The 12,740-nt window shown below is 42.7% G+C and overlaps 1 protein-coding gene across 1 annotated transcript in view; it reads left to right on the top strand.

Moving 5' to 3' along the window:
- The window catches only part of UNC13A (unc-13 homolog A), a gene marked incomplete at both ends in the record, with an annotated part of 151,259 nt that overhangs the window by 59,007 nt on the left and 79,512 nt on the right, over nt 1-12,740 (top strand). The window contains 3 exons of the mRNA XM_081312539.1: nt 2,703-2,913; nt 4,674-4,799; nt 9,719-10,513. Of these exons, the coding sequence (XP_081168665.1) occupies nt 2,703-2,913; nt 4,674-4,799; nt 9,719-10,513 (1,132 nt within the window). The remainder of the gene's footprint in view (nt 1-2,702; nt 2,914-4,673; nt 4,800-9,718; nt 10,514-12,740) is intronic.

Raw genomic sequence — 12,740 nt, forward strand, 5'->3', positions numbered from 1 at the left:
TTTCAAATTAGTTAATTGATTGATTAATGGCATTGATCCATTTGTTATATTAATTTGAGTCTTGTCTGATATGCAAATATATACTCTTTAACTGTATTGGATGAACTCAGTACTTTTCCTTAACTTGTATCCATCCATTATTTTGAGGCTGCTCATTGTTTAAGAGATGTTTTGTAATGTCAAGGCATGACCACAAATAAAATGTTCCCGCAGACTCTAACACAATGTTTTAATAGAAGAACAGTCCAACCATTCATTAACTGCCAGGCATCAAATGGGTGGGTATAGTTGTGTGAACTACCTCTTAACTAATTGTGGCCTCCACCCAAAAATACATCATTGTGTTTTGTGTAGATGCTTAGTCATTCTGACAATGCCAGCTAAGTAGCACTATGTCTTTTCAGATAAATTTATTAAAATATGGGGTCATAGTCAAATGCTTTCTTTCAGGTATACAGTTATATTCACATAACATATGATAAAAATGTAGGAGGTACATCTACACAACATATTAATTAGTTATTTTTAACTAATCAAGGAACTACTCTAACCAAGAAATATCCAAGGGGAAAACAGCATACACACCAACACTGGCAAGCCAAACCTCTATATATAAACAGGGAACATACCCCACACTCACTAGCACTGATGATGTTACCTAGCTGGGTAATGAAACATCTACAAGCACACACAGCCAAACTCAGAGAGCACTAAGGACTCCACAGTGTTACTTTTATTTCTGACTTAGGTTGTCATGCAACCTAAGTCTGCTTGGTAAGCTTATAGTTGATTGTGTAATGTGAACCTAGAAAATGAATTGATTCAGGAACCAGGCTCAGAGTGTTATATGGTCAGCTGGTGGCTGAGATTATACCTCACAGTAGACTAAGCTAAAACAGCTTGGGACCTTTGTAGCTAAGTTGTGGCAACTCAGCCTTTTTTCAGTCATGTTTATTGAGGAGTGGGGTATAGCCATGAAAGCCAGCTGGGTGATCTTAAGCCAGTCACTGTCTCTCAGCCACTCACCTCACAGCATTGTTGTTGTGAGAAAAATAGGAAGAAGGTATGTTGGATACGTCCACTGTCTTGAGTTATTTGTAAAAATAATAAAGATGGGGTATAAATAAATAATAAATAATATAAATAAATAATATGAGAGGAATTTTGTTTAGTCCATTTGTGATTCCAACCAGTGAGATGGCACTTAGACTGAAAAAGAGATGACTTAATTCTTGAGGCAGAGTTATGCTCCTGTCCACTTCCATTCCAATGTATATTGTTTGACTGAGCATGGCCAAGTTGATATCTTAGTTTGTGTTCTCTATAAGGACCATATGGGACAGGTGTTACTTTGGGAGAGCACTTATTTTTTTTATTTTAAAAATATGCAAGTTTGGCACACTTTTAGCTTGCATTTCATTCTCCTTGGACCAATTTGAAAGCTAATCCCTTCCAATCAGGAATCACGCAGGGCACAGAAGGACCGTTCAGATCTTATAGCCAATTAATTTGGCTGTAAAATAATATCACTCAGGGCAACCACTGAGAGTGGAGGCAAGTTAATTAATGAAAACATTTTCACAAGGGCTGCCCAAAATGCCAAGGAAGGCAGTTTTTCTACACTGACATAAACTTTCTTTTTTTTAAAAAAAAAAGTTAAGGGTTCATCTTGTAATATATGTAAGCTTTAATTGGATTATTGATTTAGAGCAGGGGTGTCCAACCTTGGCAACTTTAAGACTTGTGGACTTCAACTGCTATGCTGGCTGGGAAATTCTGCAAGCTGAAGTCCATAAGTCTTCAAGTTGCCAAGGTTGGACACCCCTGATTTAGATCTTAAAAAGAAGGATCATTGAAGAATGATCAGGATCATTTATAGGAAACTGAGAAATCAGCCAGCAGTGAGGGAAAAGTAGAGAGGAACTATGGATAGTTATGCAATGCATCATGTTCTGGCTTGCTCACGGATGTAGCAAGGTCAAGAAACAATAACGGAATGAAGAAGTAGGTTGCATGCCAAGGAAACATTCAGCCTCCAACCTGCACCCCCAATGTACATTCCCCATGCCCTTTCTTTCTCTCTCCACTCCATCCTACTTACACCTGTGGCAAGGAAATCCATGCTATACTGTGACCTTTGTAAACAGCTTCCTGACCCACCTATTTTAAACAATCATGTGACTTTCTTTCCTTTCTTTTCTTTCTCCAAGATCATGTTCTCTGAATGTATTGTAGTTTGCACTTAACTCCCAAAATGCCCATCCAAGCTGAACATTGTGGGAGTTACAATCCACTAGATCTGATGGGTACCAGCTTGGGGAGGCCCTTATATTGTTTCTAAATTTCTTCAACCCGCTTGTGAGATGCCTTCATACTCTGTTTGTCTGTTTATCGCTTTCTGTGTTCCCCACATTTTTTCAGTTATCAAATATCCCTGTCCTCTGGAAACCACCATTTTCCCTGTTCTTCAACTGAGGCCCTTTTCTGTTGTTCTCCATCGCATCAGAACACTGCATCCTTTTGGCACTTATGCATGTGGACACTCTAAATTTCTAAATATAGATCCTTGCCAACACACACAGATGTACACCTACTGTGCTCCCATGTCCCTTGCATGTAAAGAATGTTCATGTATCCCATTCTAATCATGAACGTTTTGTCCATTGTGATTTTATATCATGGTATCGGATCCCTTTTTACAGATGATGACCCTGACAGCACCGTGGATGACCGGGACAGTGACTACCGCAGTGAGACCAGCAACAGCATCCCACCCCCTTACTATACAACCTCCCAGCCCAATGCTTCAGTCCACCAGTACCCCATACGCCATCAACAGCGAGTATCCCGAGATTCCTATACAGATTCTATGCAGGGTTATGAGATGGACTATTCTAACCATCGGCCAATCAGGTAGAGTGGATGCAGCCTGGAACTGTTGGAAAAAATATCTATGACTTCTCATCCTGGTAGGGAAAGGTCCTTCCCCTAGAAGGTTATAAAATGGGAAAAGAGCATGATATGTCATGGTAGACATAAAGCAACAGACCATCAAGTCCAACCTTCTGTCTCAAACACAGTACACCCAAGATATGTTCATACAGGTAGTCCGCAACTTACAACCACAATTGTGACTGGAAAATGTGTTGTCACATGACTGCCTTTTTAGCCACGACCCTTAAATGAGACGTCACGTGATCATGACCTGCAATTTCCCCCTGTTGGACATCTTACTGACTTTGCTTGTCAGAGGCCAGTGGGAAAGGTTACAAATGGTGATCATCCTAAATGCCTGCCAGTTGCCAAGTACCCGAATTACAATCAGGTGACCACAGGGACACTGCAATGGTTAGAAGGGTGAGGACCAATTATAAGTCACTTTTTCAGTGACATTGTAACTTCAAATGATCGCTAAACAAATGGTTGTAAGTTAAGGACTGCCTGTAACAAACATACAAAAGTAGTTCCTTTGCTCTTGATCTCTGCCTCTGGTTACTCAGAGGTATATAGCAGAGTACAGAAGTTCCATTTCTATCTGTCCTTGGTAATAGCCCCAATCACTCAAGGCCTTTTGACAGCTCCTATTGAATTGGGGGGGCATATTTAGAATGGAGCGAGGGCCAAAGAATTAACATAATCAGCTCCATTCATTACTGACATTGTCCAAGAGCTGAAACATTGCAATGGATCCCGAGCCAAATTCTGAGTTAACAAACAGACCTTTCCCCTGCAGCGCAATCGGCTTTAATAGCCTTAGCTATTTCTTCTCCTCCAGCTTGGTTTTAGCTCATTCACATTAGAATGTATGGGGAGAATCTTGCCAAGGACCCTTTGGGTATACAAAGTGAGGAGGAAGAATTTAAAACTTGGCTCGGATGCATAATAAAATAGGGGAGTGGTGCATAGCCTGGGGACTAGAAACCCTGATAGCACTCCAGAAAAATTAGTTGCCTTGACTGCAGAGGAGGGGATAGCAGCCGGTCTCCTAATTGCTGTTTGCCTTAAGAGTAATCATTTGCTTAAATAAATAAATAAATAAATAACACCTCCATTCCATTCCCTAAATCTTCCGTTGGCCATTAATCATTCATCATAGGCTAGCATTTTTAACAATGCTGACCATGTGATTTTTCGTGTCCTTTGCGAATCATGGGGCCTTTAGGGGCCACTCTCTTGGTAGCTAACTTTGATAATAGATTTATTTTATTTCTTTGAGAAAATCATGGTTGGTTGCTGGGTATGGGGGGTTGGAATGACTTGCAATCATCCCAGTTCAATATTGTTTTCTGTATTTCAGAACAGCCTTCTCTTTTCCCCAATGCCAGGTCTACCCTTTGAATAGTTCTAGGCCAGCATTCTTCAAGCAAACTCCAATTATTCCACACCATTCTTACCAAACTGGCTCTGAATGATGAGAGCTACAATGCAGCCTAAGTGGAGTGCGCTGAGTTGCAGAGGTTGGCCTGGATAATATATTCTATCTGAACAAAAAAAAAAGGTCTCAGATAGAAACCCACCTCCTCGTCTCTTTAGTTTGTAGCTAGCAAATTTGTGTTTTGCACTCTCCTTCTGCTCCGTTTCAAATTCCCAGGACAGGAGTGTGTGTGTGGGGGGGTCTCTTTTCTCTCTGCCATTTTATACGCTGACCCTTTTCCTCTTCCCCTCCCTGGCAGACGCTTTGGTAGTGTAGATTCTGCCGCAAACGGGCACAGTGACGCTGAGTCTGCTTCCGGGTCAAGCAGGCACACAAGCCGCCAGCCCTCGCTCGAGAGCAGGCGCTCCCTAGACCTATCTGATAGGTGGGTCTTTCTCTTGTTTTTTTCCCGCTGTGTACCTTTTGCAGAGTCACGTGGTTCTTGGTTTTTTGCAAACTGGATTAGGCCATTAGCATCTATCCAGCATTGGCTGCTACGACTCCTTTCCGGTTCCCATTCCTCCCCCTGCAATATTTCTTCTTTTCTCAAACAAGGTTGAATTTGACATCAAGATTTTGCTAGCGCTTGAACTTCCTTTAACTAGTTCTCGGTGAAATTCACACATGCACGAGTGTACACACACACACACACACACACACACACACTCTCTCTCTCTCTCTCTCACACACACACACACACACTCACACACACACACACACACATTGTAACTCCTGTGGGAAGGTTTTCTTAATAGGCAGTTGTAACATAAAGAAGGCTAAGGAAGATTTAAAGGAGATGAGTTTATGCAGTATCATCTGTTTTAAAAAGGAAAACAGTCTGGTGCAGGTTTTCCCCTTCTCCAGTCCACTTGGCTACAGCTCCTATGGCTCCCAGCAACCATGGGTAACTGCCTGCTTACTAGGGTTGGTGAGTTAATCTAAAACTGTTGTCTTCCGTGACCAGTTTGCCCTGCCTGATCAAAGCTTCAGATGCAAAGCCAGAATCTGAAGATCCATCTGAGTGGATTCCCCTTTCAACATCACTTCCATTTTCCATTGCTGTGTGACTTCTGAAATCCAGCAGGTACACCGAGTTTGCACAATGTGTTTCAGCAGGCTAAAATGGAGTTGGAAAGCCTGTAAATTCAGTGTGTTCAGGAAAAACACATCCATTGTCTCAGCGTATTGTGGAACCAAGGCCTTTGCAACAAACCGTAATATGGTGTATTTGGGCACAATATATTAGCAATTACACTTCATTAGTTGTAGATGAGAGAGCCAACCTGACATGCCTTACGAAAACCTGATTGGAGGTTCCCATCTTGGCAATGTGCTTTTCTGGTTTTCAAGTGTGGCACTAGCCATGATTCTGAGCCAGGAGTTGTGATCATCCAGGAATGTTTACAGGCGTTCTCCTAGACCTTCATTGGAAGAACAGAGTTGGAAGGGACCTTGGTGGTCTTCTAGTACAACCCCCTGCTCAAGCTGGAGACCCTATACCTATGGTGGTGAACCTATGGCACGTGTGCCACAGGTGGCACGCAGAGCCCTCTCTGTGGGCACGTGCACCCTCGCCCCAGTCCTAGGCCTTCAGCTGGGTTTTATAAAACCTTTTCACTTTAAGCCTCTGCTGCCGTGTGCAAAAAAAAAGGTTCAATCAATTCCAACTTCTCACTGGAAGAAAAAAGATCTCACAAAGTTGGAATTGATTGAACTTTTTAGTCCCACCCAATGGGCCACACCCACCCGGCACCTGATGATACATAAGTGGGTTTTGGGTTGCAGTTTGAGCACTTGGTCTCTAAAAGGTTCACCATCATTGCCCTATACCGTTTCTAACCTGTGATTGATCCCAACTACCTTGCAGTGTTTTACCGTTGACTGAGAGAAGAGGGAAATACGCAAAGGAATTGAACATAGTGCAAGCTATATCTGTATCCCTTCATATGATAACATCCAGAAATTTAAAAACAAATTCAAATTCATAAGGCAATTGGCTGCACTGCCTCCATCTAAGACTTCAAAATTACAATCAAACCATTGAGACTAACTCCCTTTCTCTACCAGGCCAAAAGTTGAATAAATGGGCATTCACATTCTTTTGTGAGTCTGCCTTCCTTTGTCCCTTCCCCATTGCCAATGCCGGAAATGTGGTTTCGGTCTAATCCAGGTATGTCCCATATCGTGTCTGCATGTGCTTCCCGTAAGCCTCTGTGCTTGCTCAGAGACAGTCTGGTCAGTCTGCCGTAATGTAACTTCTGGGATTTAAAGCTATCTGTCCCTACAGTGAATCGAGCTGTCCCTTTGTTCTTTCTGTGCCCCCTCTCTGATCCTTATATCCCTTTCTTCTGTAATTTGTTACTCTATATTTTGAGAATGTGTGAAGAGTAAGTCTGGCTCAAGCGGGGGAAGAGCGGAGTTCCTCTTAAAAGGCGTCAGTCTTCCTTTAGAAGACTGGAAAAGCTTCTTGGATGAGAAGCGAAATGGTTTTAAGGACAAAAACCAAGGAAGTCTAGTTACCTTTTGAAAAATCACCTTTGGGACAACCATGACCGGGATGATTGAGAATCTCCACAGACTTTTAGAAGATCAACATTGATAAGTGCAAACTTTGTATGAGTGTCATTCCAGAGAATAGGTTTGATTCTTTTCTCCTTGAAATGCTAAATGTAATCTGTATGAAGGGGTCTGTATTTTTAAGTGGATGGGAGTTACCAAGGCTGTCTGAAGGGATACACTCCCTACCCATACCTTAGGCCTCACCCACTTCATTTAGACACATCATGAATACATTTGATCAAGAGGTACAGTCTATGTATGTGTGTGTACGTATGTGTTCATTCGGAAGAATGAAATCAAAATTTTATTTCAGCCTTGCACACAAGAGCAGGTATATCACAGAAGTAGAAACATAATGCATTTCCATAAAACACATCAATGCCCCTTTGGTATAGGTCGTCCTCGAATTACAACCATTTCTTTAGTGACGGTTTGAAGTTGCAATAGCACTGAAAACTGACTGACGTCCTCACACTTATGATCGTTGCAACATCCTCACGGTTACAGGATCAAAATTTAGGCGCTTACCAAATGGCATGTATTTATGACAGCTGCAGCATCCCGCTATTTGTGACCTTCCCAGCCGGCTAATGATAAGCAAAGTCAACGCAGGGGAAGCTGGATTCGCTTAACAACCTTGTGATTCACTGAACAACTGCAATGATTTACTTAACTGTGGCAAAAAGGTTGTAAAACTGGGTGTGACTCACTTAACATCTGTCTTGCTTAGCAACAGAAATTTGGGTCCCAATTGTGGTAGGACGTCGAGGACTACCTGTACCCTTCCATAAAGCTAATTGGACTTCTTTTTTGAAATGCTGAACAGGAGTGCAAACCTTGGTGGTGGTGGGTGGGGAAATCAAGGTAATAGCATTAAACACTCCTTCACTGGAGAGGGAGGCATTTTATATTGGAAACAGAGTGAGGCGGCTTGGTATTTTCTTTCATAAATACATAGAAATGTATTTGCCACTCTTTGACCTATTTGGACCTTAAATCATGGTTCTGGAACATTCCAGTTTGTCAGATACAAATAAGAACAATAAATGGGGGACAATATTTTAGTTCGCTCATGTCCAATATTATATCACATGTATTGCCTCTAAGACCAGTGTGTCTCAACCTTGGCCACTTTAAGCTGTGAGGACTTCAACTCCAGGAATTCTCCCGCCAGCAATTGCTGGCTGAGGAATTCTGGGAGTTGTAGTCCACGCAATGTGACCATTATTTTCAATGGTTTCTGGCCAAAAACACCCATTGCAGAAAACAGATTTGCTTAACAACCATCACAAAAAAAGGGTGATAAAATAGGGTGTGGTGTCATGGTTACCTGCATAATGACCACAACAACTTATGACCTTAATTCTCAGCTCAAATATGGTTCTAAGTCGAGGGCTACCTGATAATTCTGTCACAGAGGGCCTCTGTGTATGTGTGTATGTGTAAATGCTCACGTATGGACCACTGATTAGAAAGGTGTATACTTTTTCCCTATTCTTCCCTATTTTCTCTCTCCCGTTTTACCAGCAGCAGGTATAAACTTTATTTGGATTTATCATCCAGTGCAATCTATAACTGTGATGTCCCTAAAAGAACTGAATCGTTGAAGGAGCAGGCTGGTGTTTATTGTTCTATGTTTCTGTGTCTATGGCTGCTGTCTCTTTTTGTGACTGATTGCTGCTGGTGGCTTGGCTGAATCTGTGGAACTGGCAGAAAATGGACTCTGGGCATTGTAAAATAGTCAGGCTAACTGGTACAAATTGTTCTCCAGTTTGTACACGGAGGAATGACTCTGATTAAGGACTAGCCAGTTTGATCATTGTTCAGTGAGTGGGAGTAGCTAGAAGGAGAGTGGTGGACTAAGACACTATCAACTTACCTTCATCCCCTGGCACTGAATATCGGCACAATGGTACGACCAGAGTTGGAACTGATTGCAAAAGCATGTACTTTACTCTGTTAATAGCTAGAAGTGGATTACATGCAGTTGTATGTTAAGCTTGGAGTTACATACAATTGAAAATTCTTAAACTTTATGTTGGGCTGACCTATAGAACTCTCTAAATATAAGCATTTGCTTATATTTAATGCCTATGGGGCACACGTGATCCCTCATCTGTCCTTTTACTAAGCAGATGCCTTCTAATAATGCTTGTTAGGAGTTCCCATGGCTCCCAACGAACAGAACTGCCCAGATCTAAAGTAATCTAGAGATCTCACATGACGAGATTACTGTTCCATAACTCTTTAGGAAATGAGGCCCAGAATGGGACGTATTTGGAAATGTAATCTGAACAAGGATGCATCCCTGTAATGTTGATTATCCTCTTGCTTAGAACCATTCAGAGTCTTTGGGATGTTAGGGAGGCCAGTATAGGTCTAAATTTTAATTATTATTTTTGAGTGTGTGTGGAAGAGAGACAGATGACACTCAGTAGTTGTGCTACATGGACCTGTAGAGCAGGGGTCTTCAACTTGGCCCTTTTATGACTTGTGGACTTCAACTCCCAGAATTCCTCAGCCAGCGTGCCTGGCTGAGGAATTCTGGGAGTTGAAGTCCACAAGTCATAAAAGGGCCAGGTTTGAAGACCCCTGCTGTAGAGAAATAAATGTGAGGATTGGCTCGAGCAAGCTAACTCCACCGGGTTCTCTTTAAGTTCATTTATAAGCCCCCATGTACCTTTTTCTCCTCGGCTTCTGCCTCTGCTTCTCCGTCCCCTCCCCAACCCCTGCCCATCCCTACAGCCCCACAGGGAGCAGCCGCTACGCCTCCTCGGCTGAGCTGAGCCAGGGTAGCTCGCAGCTGAGTGACGAATTTGACCCTGATGACGTCAGCCTGGACGAGCGGGACGGCGACTCCTACCACTCTTGCCACAGCTCTGTGAGTTATCAAAAGGACTCCCCGCACTGGGATGAAGAAGAGGATGACTTCTACCTGGAGGAGGACGAGTTCAATGAAGAGTACAGCGAGAATGAAGAGTACTACCCTGAGGGCAAGGCGGCCGAGACTGATCATGAGTCCTACCCCAAGGAGGCTTATGCGCAGCAGCAAGAGCCACAGCCGAAGACCCCACAGGTCCAGCCAGCCACGCTATTTGCCCTTTCCCAGCAGAAGCCGCCCCAGCAGGCCCAACAGCAGCTCCAGCAGAAGCCACCCCAGCAGGCCCAACAGCAGCTCCAGCAGAAGCCACCCCAGCAGGCCCAAGCCCAACCGCCGCCACAGAAACCACCGCAACAAGCCCAGCCAGTGCCGCAAGTGCAACAGAGGCAGCCGCCGCCAGTGCAGCAAAAAATGCCTCCTCAGGGGCAGCAGAAGCAGCAGTCCCAGCAGCCACAACAGCCACCGAAGCCACAGCTGCCACCCGTGCAGCAGAAGCAGCCGCAGCTGCAGCAGCAGGTGCCCATGAGGTTGCAACAGCAGGTCCCGAAAGAGGAGAAGGTGGATGAGGTTCCAACTGTCCTTCAGGAGGAACAACCAGCAGCAGAGACCCCGGCTGTGGGGGAGACCCCCCAGGAAGAGCCCCCCAAGACAGAAGAGAAGTAAGAGATTCTTTATTGTTGGAACTGGCAAAAGCCGGAGTTTCCTCGTCTGCCTAGGTCAGTCTCGCTCCTGCTATGGGGCAGCTTTGAGTCTGAGAGAGCCATTGCTCTTCAGGGGTCCCTGGGCAACAGGAATGTACATCCACCATGCTCCATTCAGCCTCGGGGAGCCAGAAACACCACTTTAATCACCCACGGTGTCCCTGTACTGGGGAAGCGCGGGAGATTAAAATGAAAAGAAAGCTAATCCCAGTGTTTTGAAAGGCGTAGGGGGAAAGTCCTCCCTGTTCACTTCTTCCATTCCACTCCTACTGTGTCATTCTGCCTTAGTTGTCGCCTCTCTCAAAAATTTAGAAACAGGGTCCTCCAACCACAGTAGGTAGGTGGAGATTTAGATGGTCTCCCCTCTGCCCCCCCCCCAAAGTACCTCCTCAGTTTATAGTGAAATTACTGCCACAAGACGTGGTGATGGCCACTAGCTTAGATAGTTTTAATTGATTGATTCATTCATTCATACTGAATCCCGTAGGACTCCTGATGGCTGACTATTGTCAAATAAAATTTCCATAGTGAATAATTCATAAAGCACCCCTGGTAAGTACTCAATAATATGTACATAAAACATCCACAGTAAAGATAAATCAATTAAAAGAACAGTGCTTTGTTTGCCTAGTTTTGACTGACACCTTGACATTTTTTAACCCCTTCTCGGACACTGTTGAGATATATTTGAGATTTGCATAAGAGTATTAATGTATCGGCAGTTTTAGCATGCAATCCCCCCTTTTCACTGCTATTGCAAGCTAAGTTGATATCTTCAGTGAGCTATCTGCTATGACTTCAAGATCTTTCTCTTGGTTAATGATGGCTATCTCAGACCCCATCCATGGATATGCGAAGGTAGGAGGTTTTGCCCTGGTGTGCATCAAGTTATCCTTCCTTAAACTAAATCACATTTGGCATTTGATGAACTCAATTTAAAGAGATCTGGAGTTCATAACAATATTTTGGTTTTTACCAACCAAAGTAATTTCTTTTGATCCACAATTTGGCCAGCTTATTGCCTACCTCAAATTAAATTCCTGATGGGGAATGCTATTTAAATTTCCCATAGTTCACTGGAACAACATTCTATAGGGGACAATATGACAAATAAAATTGTGGATCCTTAAATCCAGTTGCCATTCAGTTGCTAAGTGCCTGGAGTAAGCAATGCTGGGATTAACACAGTAGTGTGCTGTTCTATGATCTTTGAACTTGGCAGTGGCCTACATTTAACATATAACCTGTAGCATAAAAGTTGCCAAAACACAGATAATAATAATAATAATAATAATAATAATAATAATAATAATAATAATAATAATTTGGAAGGGACCTTGGAGGTCATATAGTCCAACCCCCTGCTCAGGCAGGAAACCTTATACCATTTCAGGCAAATGGCTGTCCAGTCTCTTCTTAAAAACCTCCAGTGTTGGAGCATTCACCACTTCTGGAGGCAGGTTGTTCCACTGGTTAATTGTTCTAACTGTCAGGAAGTTTCTCCTTAGTTCTAGGTTGCTTCTCTCCTTGACTAGTTTCCATCCGTTGCTTCTTGTCCTGCCTTCAAGTGCTTTGGAGAATAGCTTGACTCCCTCTTCTTTGTGGCAACCCCTGAGATATTGGAACACTGCTATCATGTCACTATCAGATCAGCTTCTAAAAACCTCAAGATGCATCTGTTCCCTCTAAGAGAACTTTTTTCAAATTAGTTCTGAAAGTTTAGACTCAGAATAAATTAATTTCATAATTAAAAGTGGACAGAGAACATTGAGGCCCTGGTTTTAATCCGTGGATCCTTAGGTAGTGTAGAATCTGCATCTAATACTTAGATCAAAGTCCCTAAAGTTTTTAGCTCATTGACTCCTTCATGAAGTTTCGGACTGTTTATCAATCCCCAAACTTTTATTATATGAAAATAATTTAATAAGTATTACTTTAAATAATAGTACTATGAACAGTAATGACTTCATAAAACTAGGCAACATTTAAAATATGAAAAATATAAGATATACTTTTATTACTGAAATTGTTGATATCTACCTCATCTTCAGGGCTAGGGGCTTCAGGATTAGCTCTACAGAGACCCAAAAGATTAAATCAAATCAAATCAAATCAAATCAAACCAACTTTTATTGTTAGAGTACAACATGTAACTGACCCCAATCATCCATCATTTCAAACACTT

This window comes from Vipera berus (assembly GCF_964194415.1).
Source record: "Vipera berus genome assembly, chromosome: 1".
NCBI lineage: Eukaryota > Metazoa > Chordata > Lepidosauria > Squamata > Viperidae > Vipera > Vipera berus.